Here is a 21,008-nt window from a genome sequence, read left to right as displayed (position 1 = left end):
GAGAAGTGGGGAAAAGGAGAGGCCTGGTTGGGGCTCACACTAGGGGCCGCGGAGGAAGTAATCCAAAAGGGCGTAGGAGGAGGTGAAAAATGAAAGTAAAAAACAACTGTTTTCTATTTACAAATTTAAATAAACAGAACAGCCTTCCCCGCGGTGTTTGTCTAAGAGTAGCAGCGTTGCTGCTGTGTAGGTCATGAAAAGGTTGGTGTAGAGTTTAAAACTTCCCATTCTGTTAATTTCTTAAGGAACAGTCGTCCAGAGTCTCGGCACAAAAGCTCATGATTTAATGAGGAACAGAAACAAAATCTCTGATTGTTGGTGTTTCAAACTTCATTGGCGTCCTCTGGCAAGCACAAGTTGATCCCTCTGCAGCTTCAATACCCTTTAGCCTTCAATATAAGAGTACATGCTGAATAGGGAACAATGGCTGGTTGTTATGTTTATTTACCCTTACTACAAGCTGGGTTAACCTCTTCAAAACAGCTTTACTAAGCCCGTTAACCACACCACCCATCTGACCTGCAGCCGCATCTCTAATGTGATGCAAATCTCGCAGGGGCCACATGCACCAGCCCGGTGCATTGTGTCTTCTGAGACGCTACAAGTTTATGACTGAGGGAGTCCTGTCCCGGCCATACATTTCCAGGGGGAAATGGCCTCAATGGCAAACAGTTAAACGAGAAAATAAAGGGGGAGAATGGATGGTCTTGTGTTTCTGCACATTTATTTTTTAATTGCCGGTAACGGTTGACCCACAGCATTCACCCAGGATGACAGCTTTCGTGTTCATCATCTAGCGGTTCAAGGAGATGGATGTTTCGTTTTAGGGGTGGAGGTTAATAGCAACCAGTTTTGAAAGTTTATTTTTAGAAAGTGTCTTTTCAAGCCAATATAATACTTAGTATCCTTTTTTGATGCCATCTCTGTTGTTTTATCAGATTACTAGTGAAATAGAGATGACCCCTTAATGTTGTTACTATGTTTTAAAGGCCTGGCTTTTCTTAAAATTATCTGTGGTGTCAGCTGTATAAATGAAAAAGCAGGAAACATTTACTAACATGAGAAGGGTGGAGGGAATATGTCTATTTGGGAAAGATACGTTTCATTAAAGACCTACCTTCCCCTCACAGCCCATCTTTCCCCAGGATCTTACCTCCCTGTGAAATCATAAGCCCATATATGTAATACACTAAAAACAATAAAATTGTAAGCTTGGATCCAAAAGGAAAAACGTTCATTTTTTTAGGGGAACAACTGGCCAGTAAGACAACAACAACAAAATGGTGATTAACATGAACTGTAAATGGAGTCAGGTCCCAATCTGGCATCCTAACAAGTTGCTTTGAGTATTGTGGTTTGTCTTTAAGAAACCCACTGTATATGCCTCAGCCCACCTGATGAGAGCTTCATTTAACAGATCATTTTTCCTTGATGGAGGTGGCAAGCGTCACAGTGTTCTGGGCCTGCTTCAGTAATGGCATGTCGATCATACTCCCTTGGAAAGTAAAGGCTCCCTGGAAAACAGAGAACACGAACTTCCTGAAAGACTACTCGAAATTATAGGTTTCCTTTCTGTGCAAACTTGTGCAACAAGAACATTTTAGATTCCACCTGAATTATAGACTTTCCCACCCAACTTTTGAGAAAGCCAAAGTAAATTACAGAGGAAAGACTTCTTTTTTCCTCCTAAAGAGGGGAAAAAAATAAAAATCTTCAGCATTTTAATGGAGAGGAGAAACACATTGGACACAAGACAGCAAACTGTTCAGTTAACTCTTGAAATCAAGCAGAAAACAGCTGTGGAAGGAAAATCTAAATACTTCCCTATATATTTTTGAAATATTATGTAGAACTTTAAAAGCAGGAATATATTCTGGCAACTGATTATTGTTTTAAAAAATTGTACCGTCAGGCTAATGGCAAAATCTTACCTCCTTGCTGTAACATAATTGAGAGGTAATATGATAAGGTGATGAGAAAATGCAAGGTAGGATTGTACTGAGTACAAAGAGATGAGTCTCTTGGTACACACTTACAGAAGACGATTAGAATTACCAGGGACGGCCGGGAGCGGGTGGCTCACGCCTGTAATCCCAGAACTTTGGGAGGCCGGGGCAGGCGGATCACCTGAGGTCGGGAGTTCAAGAGCAGCCTGGCCAACATGGTGAAACCCTGTCTCTACTAAAAATACAAAAATTAGCTGGGCGTGGTGGCACATGCCTGTGGTCCCAGCTACTCGGGAGGCTGAGGCAGAAGAATTGCTTGAACCCAGGAGGTGGAGGTTGCAGTGAGCCAAGGTCACACCACTGCACTCCAGCATGGGCAACAGAGCGGGACTCCATCTCAAAAAAGAAAGAAATACCAGGGGCATGGGCTGTAACAAAGGAATCAAAGATCTGTTGAATGTTAAGATGGGAAGGCATCTCTGAAATCTCTTGGAATAGTCCCGTTTTACAGACTCATTTTTTAAAAAACTTCTACCACACTTATATAGACTGTGTCAAGTAACCTAAGCCCTGTTTTAGATGAGGAAACTGCGGCTCAGAGTAGTAAAAGAAGGAGAAAAAAAAGAAGTAATCTTCCAAGGTCATGTGACTAGGGAAAGCCAGAGCTGGGGCTGATGCTTGGGTCTCAGAGCTTCAAACCTTCATCAGAGATCCCCACATTAAGACGACAAGGTAGCTTCTTTAAGTGCATCAGCAAAAAGATAGATTAAATGGACAGAAAGCAGCATGCTCAGAACCCAGAGTTAATGTCTGGTTATTTGTGTTCTTTTCAACACTTCCTTTTGCTGCTTACAATGATAGCCCCTCATCCTAATCCACCCTGCTTTGACCTGTTGGCAAGGATGCTGGTGTGAGTGATGCTGGTGTGAGTGATGCTGATCCTTCGAGATCTGGAGGTGGTTGGGGCAATCCTAATGCACATTGATGATGGTCCATTTGCATCTATTGCAGCCCGTTTCTGGATTTCACAAGTACCACTTCCCAACAGTCAATGCTGATGTTACTCAGGGCTGCCGGGACAGGAGTGCTGGGCTCCCATGATGAGGGCTGAGAGGTAGTAACTTATGGTTATACATAGGATGGAAGTAAAGAAAAATGGGGGGAATACTTAGCAATGACTTTTGGGATTTATCATTCGATTGAGAGAGATTCTAAGCCTACTAGGATTAGAATTTTTACCAGCAGTGGTCAACCTTTTCAGCCTTAGAAATGTTGACTCTTACTCATATGAACACCTGTGTGGCCTAAATTCCTGTATTGTAAGTCACTTCCCAGCCCTCTCGTTTTTACTGTTTATACCCCTAGATTGTCCTTTCCATAATTTCATTCAGCCTCTAACTAATTTTGGTCACCTCTGTGACCAGGAGGAACTTTCCTAATTTGGTTGGAAGTTCTGAGTAGGTCCTGCAGGTTGGCATTACATGGAAATCCGGGCCTGGGTCACATGCTGTTTTACAAGGCAATCGTCTAGTTTTCTTATTGGAGTAAATGATGAAGACCAAAGCCCTCTTGGTTATCCACCCACCAGGTGGATTATGGCCCTGTAAAACAGCACATGTCCTGCTAGGGTTTAAACAATAGGCTGGGGAGACGAAATTAGCATAGATGCACACGAAATCAAAATGGTGCACAGAGAATCCAAACGGTGGCTGTGAGTCTGTGCCACATTCCCGAACCTGCTTTGGGTTCCATGTGCACATCAAAGATAAAAAACACTTCATGTAGTTTTTCAAGACTGGGAGATCATTTCTTCTATGGTAGCAGGTTTTGCTTGATTTTCTTTAATGAAGCTTAAGGTGCAAAATAAAATGTAGCATTTTTCTTGTTTCCTGCATCTCTGCAAATGGAGGATTGTAGTGTTATGAACGAGACTGCCTGGCGTGAATATCCCCAGGCTCTCACATAGCCACCTATAATTTAGGTGGTATTTTTTTAACATATGGATCTATAGGTGAGATGAAAAATAGTCTATTGGTCAGGATTTGGAAAAATGCAGTTCATCAAAAAGCTACTTGGATTTTTGAGGAGAGTTTGAAATCTTCCTTAATGATTATATTTTATATTTATTATATATTTTTTGAGACTGAGTCTCGCTCTGTTGCTCAGGTTGGAGTGCAGTTGTGTGATCTCGGCTCACTGCAACCTCCACCTCCCGGGTTCAAGCGATTCTCCTGCCTCAGCCTCCCAACTAGCTGGGACTACAGGTGCGTGCCACCACGTTTGGCTAATTTTTTTGTATTTTTATTAGAGACAGGGTTTCACCATGTTGTCCAGGCTGGTCTTGAACTCCTGGCCTCAGGTGATCTGCCCGCCTCGGCCTCCCAAAGTGCTGGGATGACAGGTGTGAGCCACCACGCACAGCCTCATGGTTAAATTTTTTAACACCCATGCTACTGTAATAATAATAGCTGTAAGTTTTTGAGCAGTTCCTAGTCTGGGGCCTGTTGCCTGGCACTTTACATACATTATTTCATGTGATGCTCATAACAACACTTTGAAGTAGATACCATTATCCATCCCCAGTAAAACTTTTTCTTTCTAGTTGTGGCAAAAACATAAAACATAAAATTCACCATCTTAGACGTTTTTAAGTGTACAGTTCAGTAGTGTTAACTCTATGTACATTGTGCTATAGATATCCAGAGCTTTTCCTTCTTGCAAAACTGAAACTCTGCAGCCTGTGCACGGTGGCTTACGCCTGTAATCCCAGCACTTTGGAGGCCAAGGTGGATGGATCACCTGAGGTCAGGAGTTCGAGACCAGCCTGGCCAACATGGTGAAACCCTGTCTCTACTAAAAATACAAAAATTGGCTGGGCATGGTGGTGGGTGCCTGTAATCCCAGCTACACGGAAGGCTGAGGCATGAGAATTGCTTGAACTCGGGAAGCAGAGGTTGCAGTGAGCTGAGATCATGCCACTGTACTCCAGTCTAGGTGACAGAGCAAGACTCCATCCTAAAAAAAAAAAAAAAAAAAACCCAAAATCCCTGAAACTCTGTATCTATTAGACAATTCTCCATTTCCACGTCCCCTGCCCCCAGCAACCACCATTCTACTTTTGACAAGGATCCCGAAAGTAGAATCCTTGGGTTTCACTCTGTCACCCAGGCTGGAGTGCAGTGGCATCATCACGGCTTACTGCAGCCTCGACCTCCCAGGCTCAGGCCATCCTCCTGCCTCAGCCTCCCGTGTGGCTGGGACTATAGGTGTGCACCACCATGCCCAGCTAATCTTTTATGTAGAGACGAGGTCTCCCTATGTTGCCCAAGCTGGTCTCAGACTCCTGGGCTCAAGAGATCCTCCTGCCTCGGCCTCCCAGAGTGCTGGGATTAGAAGGCATGAGCCACTGCCCAGCACCATTCTCCTTTCTGTCTCTGAGTTTGTACTCATCCTCTTTTAATAACTGAGGAAACTGAGGCAGAAGGAGCTTAAGAAATATGTGCAACTTAGCCCTATAGTTAGTAAAGATATAATAGAACAGGGATAAAGCTGACTCTAATGCCAAGCCTGTGCTCTTAGGGGCCTGGTGATTGAAAAGGGTTCTCTGAGTGTGTTCTGTGACTCCCTGAATCAGAACAACGGGCAGGGGGGACTTGTTAAAATGCAGATTCCTGGGCCCAGTCCCATGTGATTGGTGCAGAAAACCTGGAGGTTGACTAGGACTCCTCTGGTGATTCTAATGCACATTCACGTTTGAGAACTTCCATGTTTTAGCTCCCCCAGGTAGAAATGGTTAGGCTGGCTTGGATATGCAGGTCTATAAAGTGAAGAGTCCTCTTGCAGCCTTCTGTAAATGATGCCTTTCTCTTGTAAGGCATCCCTAAGATGCCAAATGACAGAATTTCCTTAGGTTAGTCACCACTTATCCATTCATCAATCAAGTATGGACCGAGCAGCTCCCTTGTGACAGGCCCTGGTGAGTCACTTGGGACAGTGAGAGGATGAGGCTTGGCCCTGCCCTCTGGGAGCTTACTATTTGCTGGAGGGGAGAGGGAAGGAAGAAGCAGGTGCTACCTGATGCCACAAGAATCGGAGAAAAGGCCAGGGTGGTGAGCACAGGGACGATCTGAGGGCCTGCCACAGGTGCACTTCTTCCCAATCAGGGCCATCTTTGCGGGACTGCACTGCTCATACAGATACGACATTGGGTACCTAGAGCAATGCCACGCATCTCTACGCATTGCCGTGGAAATCCAGATGCAATGGGCTTTTATTTGACAGTTACCTATGGTGTTATTTGTTGTAATAAATCACTGGTCAATTGCTTTGCACATCTTACTGTACATATGTCTATGATTTCAGACTCCTGGAGGTGAAGGCCTGTATCACCATGGCACACGTGTCTTCTGCGTAGGAAGGAAACAGTCACCATCGAACTGTAGTTTTTCTGACACCTCGGCCATTGCCCGTGGATCAGATAAGCACTGACATAATCTGACTTACAATTTGATGGTGAAGGTGATGATGACAGCGTGATGACAATAGTGATCACCATCTATGGGAAATTGTCATATATTTTGCATTTCTGGTACTTAGTACTTGACTTTTTTTTCTCCATAGTCCTAAAAGAGTAATTTTCTAGAAACCACAAATTGATGTAAGTCTTTCCCTATTCACTATGTTTCCAAATTAACTTCTGTGGACACTGAGGGGGTTCCTTCTGGCACATTCTGATGATGGTGTTGCTGTGGCTCCCTGAGAGGGAGTTCTCTGTGAGAATTAACGCTAATATTTGAATACAGCTGCTAGAGTCCCTCTTTTTTGGGGTATCACCCTTATACGGTGCTAAGTCTTTCTGCTCAATGAATGAATGACTGGCCTCACAGCAGTTCCCAGGGAATTCCTAAACTTCTAGCCAGTGTTGGCCATGATCAAATTTCTCCTCGAGATCCTGGCTGTGCCTTCTACTTGCTAAATCTCTCAGCCCAGCTGTGGCCTCCTGGGATACGGCTCTTCCTTACCTATGAAGTCAACAGCACCCTGAAACTCCTCAAAAAAGGCGGAAGATGATGCTCCCAGAGACACTCTCAAGGGCGCTGTTTTATTCTTCTTTCCTATTTTGCAACTTCTCCCACTTGGCAGAGTCCTTAGAAAGGCCCTCGTGTGCCCTTGGTTCCCTCTCAGTTTTGTTGTGACATTTATTTTAAGGATGTCCGTTTGGGTGCCAGGCACCCACAGCTCAGTGAGGCTTCCCAGCTCCACAGCTGGCTCCTGGAGCTCTCAGGGACATGGTGCCAGGATGTTTATAGGGGGTGGCACTTTTCTAGTTGGGAGCGTGCTGTTATCTTTCTAAAACAGATCTGATGGAATCATCCACTTGCTTTAACCCTGCCATGGTTTTCTTTGGACTTGCAGAATTAAGTGCAATATCTTCAGTGGAGACCCAAGCCTGCCCATGATGGGAACCTGCCCCCCTCAGCCTCGTCTCCTGCCAGTCCCTTGAGGCCTGTCCCCCAACACACACCGCCCTGCAGCTCTGCCACATGCCCTGTTCTCTCTCTGAAGGCTCGTTCCCTGTCTGGCAAACTCCTCCTGATGCTTCCAGATGTCAAGGTGTCACCTCTGTGAAGTGTTTTGAGGCCTCCTTGGTAGAGCAAATCCCTCTCCACCTTTTCCCTGTACAGCTCCTGGTATAGCCTGTGTTCCCATCTAGTGAGACTGTTTACACTGCTGTCTTTCACAATGCTGTGAGGCCCGTGGGGAGGCGCCAGGCCTCATGTGCCTCTGACTCCCAGGACCCGGCACCCAGCACCCAGTACCTGCCAGGTACACGGGAGATGCTCTGTGACCACTGACCTGGTGATGATGGAAACGGCTGAATGCAAAGCCAAGAGCAACAATACTGACCTGCCTGAATAGAGGGACACACGTTCCATAGTTGGTGATTTGGGCCATTCTTTTTCTTTAATTTGGGACCTTAGGGAAGGGACTGTAGTGGTTTGGGCAAAGCTTTGCTATCACACATACCTGCTGAGTCTTTAAGTCACCTGGAATATGCAGTGAGGCTTCATCCCAGCTGGTCTCAGAGATATGGGGCTCTGCCTCCCACCCCATCAAGCTGTGCAGGATGCCCTGGCCTACACCTGTGCCTATCAGCTCCCTGCACTGACACGGATGCAGAGCCTACTGCATACCTGGCGTGCTGCAGGCCCAGGGACCTACGACAGCAGGGAACAGGACAGATGTAGTCCCTGACCTCACAGGGCTTCCAGTCTAATGGGGGGAAAGACATTAAATAGACAATGATAGAAACGACTGTTACTTATGAACTGGAAAGTTTGCTCAAAAAGCAAGGCACGGCCGGGTGCGGTGGCTCACGCTTGTAATCCCAGCACTTTGGGAGGCCGAGGTGGGAGGATCACGAGGTCAGGAGATCGAGACTACGGTGAAACTCCGTCTCTACTAAAAATACAAAAAATTAGCCGGGTGTGGTGGCGGGCGCCTGTAGTCCCAGCTACTCAGAGAGGCTGAGGCAGGAGAATGGCGTGAACCCGGGAGGCGGAGCTTGCAGTGAGCCGAGATCGCGCCACTGCACTCCAGCCTGGGTGACAGAGCGAGACTCCGTCTCAAAAAAAAAAAAAAAAGGCAAGGCACAGGCGAGTTGAAAAGCAATTGATAGGGGACCTAACCTGATCAGGTGGGGCATCCTGTGGGACGTGATGTTTAAACTGACATGTGAAGGGTGAGGAGCAGCTACGCAGGGGAAACGGACAGCAGGAGGGAAGGAAGACAGACCAGGGCACATGATGGTTCTCTCTGGAGTGCGAGCTGGGTGACTGAGGGGACAGTGATAGAAGACAGAATCACCTCAGGTCTCCACAAAGCTTTCCATCTCTGAGCTCACCCTTCTCCTCTCCTTTATCTGCACGTGTCTCTCTGTGCCCCTGGTCTGGTAATATTCACTGGTCAGTTGGCCAACACTTGCTGAGCCTCTGGTAGGACACCATGGCTGACCTCAAAACTGGTAATGTTGGGGCCAGTGTGGTAGTGTAATCCCAGCACTCTTGGGCTGAATGGGGAAGATTGCTTGAGCCTGGTAAAGGCTGCAGTGAGCTGTGATCACACCACTGCACTCCAGCCTGGGTGACAGAGTGAGACTTTTTCACAAAAAAAATTTTCATGTTGGCTTGGGCTCAAGTTAACTCGTGCAAATGACTTAACAGTTAAAGGGCAAGTGAGTTTATGACGTTTGTGGTGCTTCAGGGCCAGGAGCTGCAGAGAGAAGGAGCTACCACAATGGCGTTTGTTTGGCCAGAGAAGGGCTTCAAGGAACAGGTATTTAAAAGTCAGCTTTAGAAGGTCAGGGATGCCAGGAGAGCCAGGAGAGTCAGGAGAGGGGCGTGGGGACTGGAAGGGGACACAGAGAAGTGTGCATGGAGTTGGCTTTCTTTGTTCTGCAGGAGCCTTGTGTCTCTGGTCACCAGTGACATAACAGACACACAAAACTAAGGGGTGTGGTAGGAGACACTGGATCTTTTTGTGGCTCTGTCTGTGGCTCAAAAGCTGTCTCCTAGAGCCTGAGGACATGCAGCCTACTCCAGCCTAAATTAAAGCAATCTGGAAGAGAGATGACATTTTAAAATATTGGTTCTGCTATTTTTTTTTTTTTTTTTTTTTTTTTGAGATAGAGTCTAGCTCTGTTGCCCAGGCTGGAGTGCAATGGCGTGATCTCGGCTCACTGCAACCTCCGCCTCCCTGGTTCAAACGATTCTCCTGCCTCAGCCTCCTGAGTAGCTGGGATTTCAGGCGCCTGCCACCATACCCAGCTAATTTTTGTATTTTTAGTAGAGACAGGGTTTCACCATGTTGGTCAGGCTGGTCTTGAACTCCTGACCTCATGATCCACCCGCCTCGGCCTCCCAAAGTGCTGGGATTATAGGGGTGCGCCACCGCGCCTGGTCGGTTCTGCTATTTATTAGCTGCTTGACTTTTCTTATGACAAAGCACATAAAGACAGTCTCTATTAGATGAAGCTGGACTTGAAACCCGGTGGGGTTCCTCTGTTCTTGCTACACGCACTAATGGGCCCATATTTGCTCCTTCCTGGACCCTAAGCAGAGGAAGTTGAACCACCTGTTTCCTTTCCTTCACTCTGGGTGTTTTTCCTCTGTCCAGAAGGTGGTCCGAGGATCCAGCGATTGGGAAGCTATGAGCTGGACTGGGCTGGCCTGGCCCAGCCCTACTTCCGAGTGGGACAGCATGGATGGATTGTCTGGCATGGCTTTCTGGGCGCCAGGGGAGGGTAAATCTGGGGGAAAGGATGTCAGTTTCCTTGAGGAGGAAATAGGAAGATTGTCTTGGCAACAATAACCTCTACTCTAGTTAACTATACCCTCAGTAAGCCCTGGAATATTAGTTTCCAAACTGAAAACTGGAGGAAAAAAAGAGGTTTCATTTGATAGTACTTTATACTATTACAAAATATTCTTTTTTTTTTTTTTTTTTTTTTGAGACAGGGTCTCACTCCCGTCTCCCAGGCTCCCAGTCTCCCAGGCTGGAGTACAGTGGCACAATCACAGCTCATTGCAGCCTTGACTTCCCGGACTCAGGTGGTCCTCCCACCTCAGCCTCCCCACTAGCTGACTAGCTGGGACTATAGGCATGCCCCACCAAGCCTTGCTAACTTTTTGTATTTTTAGTAGAGATGGGGTTTCACCCTGTTGTCTAGGTTGGTCTTGATCTCCTGACCTCAAGTGATTCACCTGCTGAGGCCTCCCAAAGTGCTGGGATTATAGGTGTGAGCCACCGCGCCTGGCCCAAAATATTTTCAAAGACATTTTCTCACCTATAGTACAGAAGGTATGATTATTTAGTTTTACAGGTGCAAACAATGGGGTTCAGTACTAGTTAATCTTATAAAAGAACTTAAGAGGACAAGACTAGAATCTAAGGCTTTTCACCCCAAATCTCAAATTCTTCTTATTAATCATTGTAACTCAAAGTATGGCTGATAACTGGTATTTGGGATAATTATAGAGAAAGTTCTAATCCAGCAACATATTTATTTTGTATATACTATGTATTTTAAATTATATTTAATGTAATTTATAAAAATAGCATATTTAAACTATTTCAGAAATATTATTACTTAAGATGAGGCTAAAAATACATATAGATAATGTACAGATAAGCAAATACATGGAATTGCAATTTTAACAAGAGAATTTGGGAAAAGGTAAAATATAACATTTTTCATCCTGGGCTTCCATTTGAAAGTTCTTATAATTTATTAAAATAGCAGACATGGGCCAGGCGCGGTGGCTCACGCTTGTAATCCCAGCACTTTGGGAGGCCGAGGTGGGTGGATCACGAGGTCAGGAGATCGAGACCACGGTGAAACCCCGTCTCTACTAAAAAATACAAAAAATTAGCCGGGCGTGGTGGCGGGCGCCTGTAGTCCTAGCTACTCAGAGAGGCTGAGGCAGGAGAATGGCGTGAACCCGGGAGGCGGAGCTTGCAGTGAGCTGAGATTGTGCCACTGCACTCCAGCCTGGGCGACAGAGCGAGACTCCGTCTCAAAAAAAAATAATAATAATAAAAATAAAATAAAATACCAGACATACTAGAATTCAATAATACAATATATGAGTGGCATTTTAAGTCTTAAAAACACCTAAAGCACTTGTTAGGAGGATTGAAGGCGGTGATATTTGGTCCTTGTATAACATCTGAATATCAGTAACCTTTTGTTTTATGGATAAACATCTTTAAAAATTGTAATGAAGGCTGGGCACAGTGGCTCACGCTTGTAATCACTTTGGGAGGCCAAGACGGGAGGATTGCTTAAGCCCAGGAGTTCGAGACCAGCTTGGGCAACATAGTGAGACTGTCTTCTCAAAAAAAAAAAAAAAAACAATTAGCTGGGTGTGGTGACACGCACCTGTGGTCTCAGCTACTCAGGAGGCTGAGGTGGAAGGATCACTTGAGCCTAGGAAGTCGAGGCTAAAGTGAGCCATGATCATGCCACTGCATTCCAGCAACAGAGTGAGACCCTGTCTCAATAATTAAATAAATACACAACTGTCAGGAAGATAGTAAAAGAATATGACTGAAGACTCAGAAAGTATAGAACGTGTTTTTCATCTTTTTAACACTTTAAATTGTAGTGATAATTTGATCGGTATTTTAATAATATTTTGAATTGAAATTCAGCAGCCATTCGTTCCTATTGCCAGATAATTTACGGATGCTAATGTATCTCTACATGAAATTTCTGAAAGTTCAACTGAAGTCGTTCAACACGGACACCAATTCACATTGTGCTAATCTATGGTTACCTATCATGGAATTCAGACGGAAGACACTCCATGGCCTTTGATGGGGAAGCCCTTTAAATAATTCATAAGAATGTAACAGTGGGAATATCGGGTTTGGGGTGGGATGGGGTGGTGTTCATTTTGCACCTGACTGGGAAGCACAGTGAAAAGTCAGACGGGAGCAGCATGCTGAGCAGCTGGGGAAGGCCCCGGAAGGCACAGGTTCAGAGAGGGTGCTGAGTTTGGGGGTCGTGCAGGAGGTTGGTTGGATTCTGCACCCTGGGCAGTTAGTGGATTAATTTTCCAAGCTCTGAAAGGTGCAGAAGCCTGAAGAAGCTCCTCTTTATCCCTCCCGTCCCCTCCCCCATAGCTCTCTGGCTGTCACTCAGAGGGCAGGGCCATGAGGGGCACGGAAGGGAGGCCTCTTGTATTCCTGGGGCAGCTCCACCTGCCAGGTCAGTGATGGTCTGAGCAGGCACGAGGGATCATCTTCTCCACACAGAAACAGGGCACTCTCCAGGATGGGCACAGCCTGCGGTGGCTCTCAGTAGCCTGTGGCTGCAATGAAGGGGAACGAAGCTCCCTGGAGAGAAAGGATCTGGCTTTTCTGGGGGTTTCCCTTAGAAGCAGCTTCATGCAGAGGTTAGGGATGTGGACTTTGGGCTCCATTACACCTGACTTTGAATCCAGGAATGCCTTTTCCTAGCTGTGTGATCCACAATGAATAAAGCTATCTTTCCCAGTCTTAATTTCTTCATCTGGAAAATGGGGGATAATATCACCCCTGTAGGGCTGTTGTGAGGATTACATAAAATAATATATGCAAGGGCCAGGTGCAGTGGCTCATGCCTGTAATCCCAACACTTTGGGAGGCCGAAGCAGGCGGATGACTTGAGGTCAGGAGTTCGAGACCAGCCTGGCCAACACGGTGAAACCCTGCCTCTATCAAAAATACAATTAGCCAGGCATAGTGGCATGCGCCTATAATCCCAGCTACTCGGGAGGCTGAAGCATGAGAATCGCTTGAACCTAGGAGGCAGAGATTGCAGTGAGCCGAGATCCCACTGTCGTACTCGAGCCTGGGCAACAGAGCAAGACTCTGTCTCGAAAAAAAAATTATATATATATATATGTGCAATGGCCTGTCACCTAACAGGCTCTCACAGTAAATGGAAGCAGTTATGCTACCAGCACTGTCACTACTGTGGCCACACCACTGTCATGATGGCCACAACTACTGTTAGGAGTGTGATGATCTCTCCTCTGGTTATTATTACCACTCCCATGACCACTGCCCACATGGTTACAGCTACCACCATTGCTACTGGTATTGCTACTGTTATTGCTGGCCAGAGATTATTTAATTCCACTTATCACAGAATGGCCCAGTGAGAAGCAGACTGTTTGAATTCTAAGTGGGTTTTATGATTTCAGAGTAGTTTTAAGACCTGCAAGAGCTTGAGAGACATGAGTGTTTTTGAAAATACAATGAATAGAAACAGGCTCATGCCTGAAGCTTCCTGTCCCCTCTAAACTCTTATAAATCACAGATTTAGTTGGCTCCTTAAGAAACTAGACTCAGGGATGCTATATATTTGGCAGAGCCTCAGGAGGAAAACAAATAAGCTTAGAAAAATTAAAAAACTTAGAATATCAGCAGAGGACAGATGCTAATCAAATGCAGATGATCTCAAGTCCAGAGCTTGGCTTACACTGAGGAGGAGGTACTGAAACGCAGGACACAGTTCTTTCAGCAGATGATGGACCAGAAAAGGAAGAGGTGTAGCAAAGATGATGGCTAGACACATTTGTTCAAAAGGGAGGACATTTCTTGGAATGTGGAAATTGAGTGGATGTAAAATGAATGGACAGCGTTAACATTTTGCTTTTTACAAAGGAAGGATGAAATTATTTACCTTTAGCTAAATAAATGGAAAGATGGGGCTAGAAAATAGAAAGATTTGTGTGTTGTTCTTGGTAAGACTAATTCAGGACTTTACCAAGAGTTCCAGGAAGTCGGGGGTGCAATGGGGAAGGAGAAGCAGTAGAAAGCTTGGAAGATGGATTTGGCAGGAGAAGGGCAGGAAAGGTCGAGGTGGCTGAACAGCAGGGAGGAGAGCTGAGGTGCATGTGTGTGCCAGTTATCTGCATATGTGACCATCCCGAATCATCTACTTGCCCAGGTCTCGGTCTCCACGGACCAGAGCCATGCTTACTTTAAACACTGATCGGAGAGACCAAGGTAGCCTTCTATTTTTAAAACTTTCCGGCCGGGCGCGGTGTCTCACGCTTGTAATCCCAGCACTTTGGGAGGCCGAGGCGGGCGGATCACGAGGTCAGGAGATCGAGACCACGGTGAAACCCCGTCTCTACTAAAAATACAAAAAATTAGCCGAGCGTGGTGGCGGGCGCCTGTAGTCCCAGCTACTCGGAGAGGCTGAGGCAGGAGAATGGCGTGAACCCGGGAGGCGGAGCTTGCAGTGAGCCGAGATCGCGCCACTGCACTCCAGCCTGGGTGACAGAGCAAGACTCCGTCTCAAAAAAACAAAAACAAAAACAAAACAAAACAAAACTTTCCTCGGGGTCTAAACATGTAGATGGCAAGATTTCTCTTTAAAAATATTCAGGCAGAATAATCAGGCAAGAGTAGGCAAGTCTTTGTTTTCGATCTTTTCACAAGGAAATCTGGAAAAATAAAGCCAAGTATGCTATGTAGAAAGCTATGTATTGAGGTGAAGACAATTGGATTTATAAGCGTATCAAAATCTAAGGGAGTTAACACATTAGCCATCAAATTAGGTTTTGTGCTTAATTTTCTCAATTTTTAAAGTGGCTTTATTGAGGTATGATTTGCATACCATAAAATTCACCCATTGTACGTGTATAATTCGTTGATTTTTTAGTAATTATGTTGAGTTCTGCTACTATCACCTCCATCTCAGATTTCTTTTTGAAACCAGAAATCTTGTTTAAAGATTTTTTAAAATTATTTTTAAAACCAAGACAAATGTGTAACAGGCCAAATGTTTAAATGTCTTTATTTAAAAATGTTTGACATCAAATTTAAGCTCCTATTGCCTATAAGAAAAGCAAACAATGAATGCCATTTATAGCATTTTGTAGCTAAGACCAATAACGCTAAACTTCCTCTATTTCATACATGGCAGGCTTATTCTTTCTTTGGAAAACAGATTTAATGAGTTAACATTAACTAGAAGAGACTGAAAGATTTACTAAAATACTGGTACATTTTTTCAAAGCACAATTGATGAATAACAACTGATGAAATAATTGATGGAAACATCTTTCAATTTTTCTAGAAGGCAGCAAAAGTATGTCATATATATTGTTAAAAGTACATCTAATAAATTTTTTTTAGCATTGTCAGGAATTTGGAAACCAGTTAGCTAAATAGTGTTTACTAAATGTGTTTCATGGACCTATTTCTGCCCAAGATGCTGCAGGGAGGTGCGTGCTATGGTAGAGAGAATTTTTTATTCCCTAGGATAGTGGTAAGAAATCGCCTCACTCTTTTTTTGAGGCCCACTGACCTAAAGTGGAAAAAAAAAAGAATTATAGAAATGGTTGCTTTATATTTTTAATAAAATTCAATATAAAAAGAACTACAAAATTCTGGGCTGGGCGCGGTGGCTTACGCCTGTAATCCCAGCACTTTGGGAGGCGGAGGTGGGCAGATCACGAGGTCAGGAGTTTGAGACCAGCCTGACCAAAATGGTGAAACGCCATCTCTACTAAAAATACAAAAACTAGCCAGACATGTTGCGTGCCTGTAATCCTAGCTACTCAGGAGGCTGAGGCAGGAGAATCACTTGAACCCGGGAGGTGGAGATTGCAGGGAGCTGAGATCATGCCATTGCACTCCAGCCTGGCTGACAGAGCAAGACACTGTCTCAAAAAAAAAAAAAAAAAAAAAAAAAAAGAATTACAAAATTCTTTAATGAATTAATGAATACAACCAAAAAATAAATAAATAAAAGAATGCTCTGAAAGTCTCTATTGTAATTAGCTACAGGAGAGAAGGCGAAGGATGGCATGGGGTGTGGAGATGATGTAGTGAGAAAGAAAAAGGTGTAAAGAGAAAGGAAATGGAGAATTGGAGAATTCAGGGCAAGGAAAACGAGGGTGGAACAGAAAGATACACACACAGACCCACCCATCCTTCCTGGGAGAAATACAGGAAGAGGAAAGAGAGGGAAAGGTGTCCAAGGAACAAAATGATCCTCTCCTGGCCATCACTTGTATCTTGCTGTCATAGGCACTGAACGCCATGGGGTGTGTGTGGTCACAGGTGTAACTGGGAGTGTGACTCTGGGGACCTGTCCTTTGATGTCCTTGAGATGACTTTGGGCTTTGGAGTAGATATGGCCTCTCTACCAAAGGCTCCCCAGGCTTGCTCTGGGAGTTTCCAATCTATGTTGGGAGACTGAACGACTGATAACTAATGACGTGAAGTGGGGTTTGCAGTGAACAGAGCCTAGAAGCCTTCCTGGCGCAGGGCTGGGGGACGAGGGCAGGGCAGCACTGAACAGGGAGGCGTGTGGGGAACGGCAGGTGGAGACCCTGGTTTCTCTCTTTCCTCACTGGTTTCTGCTTATCCTAAAGAAAAGACATACATTGCAACTACCCAAATCCAGACTTTGATTGTGACTGAGTGCGTTTAAGGCTCTATCTCGTTTTGGTCATGAGTGTGGGTATTCACTGTAATTCAACTGAAGCCACATTTATGATATTCCATATCTTTACTTACCAACTAAGCCTTGAATTCTGCTCACAGCCCTCTCTCCACCTTGGCCGTGAGTGACACTGGGCAGCTTCTGAAGCCTTGCTGGGTTTCCGTGCATTAAGTCATAAACTGAAGGCATCTGACTAAAAGATTTCTGAGATTTCATCCAGCTAAAATAATGACATATTTAAAATCAAAATTGGGCAAATAAAACCCTGAAAAATATAAACCTGGATAAAGAATATTTTGATTAAAATATCCTTAAGCGTATGTTATAAATTAAGGACAAAGCAAACAATTTAAAACATTGTCCGATTTAATCTACATTAAAAACACTCTTTTTTTTTTTTTTTTGAGATGGAGTCTTGTTCTGTCACCCAGGCTGGACTGCAGTGGTGCAATCTTGGCTCACTGCAACCTTCGCCTCCGAGGTTCAAGTGATTCTCCTGCCTCAGCCTCTCAAGTAGCTGGGATTACAGGCACCCGCTATCACACCCAGCTGATTTTTTGTATTTTTGGTAGAGACGGGGTTTCACTATGTTGGCAAGGCTGGTCTCAAACTCCTGACCTTGTGATCTGCCCACCTCGGCCTCTCAAAGTGCTGGGATTACAGGCGTGAACCACTGCACCCAGCCTATTAAAAACACTCTTATCTTCTAATACCAAACCAGCCATTTGCCACTAAAAAAGAAAAAGTGAAATAGGATATGATATGATTTCAATACTTTGTAGCAATTCATTACTTTGCTTTAAATGTTTAAAATTTCACAATTTTGTGTTAATCCATCCAATCTTAAAGTCATCATTGGCAGACTCAGATTTTCTAAGAACTGGACTTTTAAAAGTCAAAATTATGGCTGATCTTTCTGAAAATGTTAAACGAACAGGGAAATAAAGGGAAAAGTGCAATTACTAAGAATCTCTAAAACAGAGTTATGTCCCTTTATCTTTCATTTTCACTACAAACCTCTCAGCTCTGATTTTCGTGTTTCTGCTCACAAATCCAGAGGGAAGGCTGTGGGCGGTGGGCTGGATGGGTGTGAGAGGATACACTGTCGTCTAATAGTGGAATCAACCCTTTCAGTTGACAAAGACAACAACCACATCTTTAGATGGTTTATTTGATCTGCGTGAAAGAGTGGCAGTGGGATTTCTGGCACTTGAATAAGCGGAAACAATATTTTTGGCTAGAGAAACTTCTCCTGAGTTCTCTCAGGGAGGCTTCTAGAAGGCCATCTGGACCAAGCAATATTTCTTTTGTAAAACCCTGCATTTGGAAACAGAAATGAAAGGTGTGTGAGCGGCAGTCAGACACCTATGAAAATGATGTGCTTTCAATATTTTGGGAGGAGGGATGTATTACTGTTGGTAAAGTTTCTAGATGAAGAGACTTACATAAGAAAAAAAACTCTTACTTTCTGTTTTCTTTCTTTATTAAGAGATAAGTTTCCAGTTTATATTCCAGCAGAAGATGTACTTACTAATGTGAACTCATCAGCTTGCACTGTTTTTCTCTCCTGAGTGAAATGAGAATGTTGGTTGTGTGATGCTTACAGTTGTTAGGCCAGGTAGTGATCTTGTTTCTGACATTTGTAATTGTTAATTGAACCTACAATTTAAAGATGAACACTTCCCCTTCCTCAGTCTTTAGCCAACTTGTGAAGCTATAACGAAGGAGAAATGTGGAAAAAGCTAAACAAAATCCTTCCAAAACCAAACAAAGCACGTACAGCCAGGATACGAATCAAAGAGAATGTCTGGAAAACTGAAAATGAAGCAAAGCCATTATTTGTGGCCAGATACTGCAAAATATGAATATTCTAGCAAAGTATCTTTAAAAATTTGACACACATAATACATTGTGCTATTCCTTCACATTTTTCTGTTAGAGTCTCCATTTGGAAAGAAATAGTAAATTCCTATATCAAGATTTCCTGTAATTAGTGACTGTTTTAAAAAAGCAACTGACTGTGCCCTGTAGCTTTCATTTTTGCCTAAGAGTGATGAACATGGAAAGATAAAAACTTTAGCACTAAGTTCATAATATAGATTTGAGGAAATACACATTATCATACATACTTGAACGTTTATATGTTGTATAAACATGTATGCTATATGTATTTGTTTATATCAAATTATTTCTACTGATATCAATTAATATTAGATTATTATTTGCTTGAGATGTTTTCAAGTATCCAATTTTTATACTATATAAAATTCTTTAATGATAAAAAAGAACTATTGAAATCCTATTACTTTAATAAGCATATTCAGTTTTGAATGAAGAATTTTCAAATATTAATGGAATCACCATTATTACAAAAAAAGACATAAAAATGGAATTAACTTTTAAGAAAATCCTTCATAAATTTAAAGCAAATCACGTGGAAATGATTTATCCTGGCTAAAGCGTTTTACCAAATAATTTGAAACTAAAATAATTAATGGTATGCAGGTTGTATCTCAAAATACATTTTTCTGGAAGGATGGAAGAAAGTCAGTTTGATTAATATTGTGGATGGAGACCTTACAGCTGATGTCGGCTAAATTAAAAACATTTTAGTTTCTGGGAATTAACACAGGAGCAGAGATTATTTGGAATGTTTAAACTTTTTCCAACAGATTTTAATAAGATAAGATAACCTAGAGTCCCCAGTGTCAGTCTCTAGCCCTAACTCTGATTACTGGACTACTGTGCCAAGCACAATTTTTTAGCCTGAAAATACCTTTCAGTTTCCTGAAACAAAGCAGCCACAAGAATCACTGCCTGCCAAACAGGGACAGATGATATGGGCTGATTGTTATTTGTTTTAATGTAAAGTGACTGTCAACCAATATTATACCAAGGACACCAAACTTTATTTCCTTAGAACTTTTAATTAAAATAAACACCCCCAAAATTCTGTGATACCAAAGTCTGAACCCCAGTAATTTATCTGCTCATGGTCTAAGTAGTCCCATGAATTTTGCCATTTGGAGAGGACAGGAAGAAAAGGTAGAGCTTTTATGTTTGAATAATAGTAATGATTATTACTATAGAAAACACAAATGGCTCAGCACTAACTGTGAACTTCAGCTACACCTTTCTGTTTGGGCAGGATAGAATTTAAGATGACAGCAGGAAGAAGTGGAGAAAAGCAAAGATACATAATTTTTCCTTCTTGTGTCATTTCTACTTAAAAGCATTACTTGAATGAAATTTTCATCAGAGGGAGGAAAAAGGTCTTTTGGAAATTTGTGACTGTCACACTAGGACACAAACCATCAGTTTCCTATCTTTGAGAGAGTCATCTGTGCTTCGGACAAAATATCTGAGGGTTCATGTGTTCATCAGTGATTCACATTTGACATAAAACAGACTAGCTGTTTGTTGGAAGCAATACTTTATACAATTGTGCAACCTATTTACACAAAATCTTTACAAACAGAACCCACATTATTTAAACCCCAAGATCCCCTCAAGATCCAGAGTCACCTACCTGCAGATCCAATTTCTGTGGCCGGCCAGTTTATAGGCAAAGTGAAAGAAACACGCTAACTGGATAAAATAACCATATGTCCCTACTGGAAGCCCCATTACTTGAATCATTTCAACCTTGCTGGACAAAACACCAGGAGAATTTGCTGTAGGAAACAAACCTCCACAAATGGGGCAGGGAAGAAATTACCTAATAGTTAGTCTCCCCTCTGCTCTAATTTCTATGGTTCTGTGTTAAGAAAAGCCGTCCTGCCACACTGTTGTGAGAGCTTATGCCCCAACAAGAGGGCATTTCTAATTTAAAAAAAAAAAAAAAGTCCAGAATTGAACATTGAAGTTGCCATCATCAAAAGGTGTGGCAACTTTGGGAGCATTTTCCCAGGGAACAACGCTTTTCAAGATACAATGGAAAAGGGCCATTTTCCTCATTCAAAAACTTAAATGCTGAGCAAAGCAAGTGTTTCTGGTTTGACTTCTGTTTGTTGGCTACTGAAATTCAGGGAAAACTCTCCCACACCCCTATC

General features: G+C 43.4%; 1 protein-coding gene across 1 annotated transcript in view; it reads right to left on the bottom strand.

The window, feature by feature from the left end:
- Nucleotides 1-261: 261 nt before the first annotated feature.
- The window catches only part of CLYBL (citrate lyase beta like), a 289,048-nt gene continuing 268,301 nt past the window's right edge, over nt 262-21,008 (bottom strand). The window contains exons 8-9 of the mRNA XM_030812467.1: nt 1,395-1,514; nt 262-389 (exon numbers count right to left, since the gene is read on the bottom strand). Coding sequence (XP_030668327.1) covers nt 1,419-1,514 — 96 coding nt within the window. The 3' untranslated portion in view covers nt 262-389; nt 1,395-1,418. The remainder of the gene's footprint in view (nt 390-1,394; nt 1,515-21,008) is intronic.

The sequence above is a fragment of the Nomascus leucogenys genome, chromosome 5, assembly GCF_006542625.1.
Source record: "Nomascus leucogenys isolate Asia chromosome 5, Asia_NLE_v1, whole genome shotgun sequence".
In the NCBI taxonomy this organism is placed as follows: domain Eukaryota; kingdom Metazoa; phylum Chordata; class Mammalia; order Primates; family Hylobatidae; genus Nomascus; species Nomascus leucogenys.
Note: the sequence above shows the minus strand (reverse complement) of the source record. Positions and strands in the feature narration are given on the sequence as shown.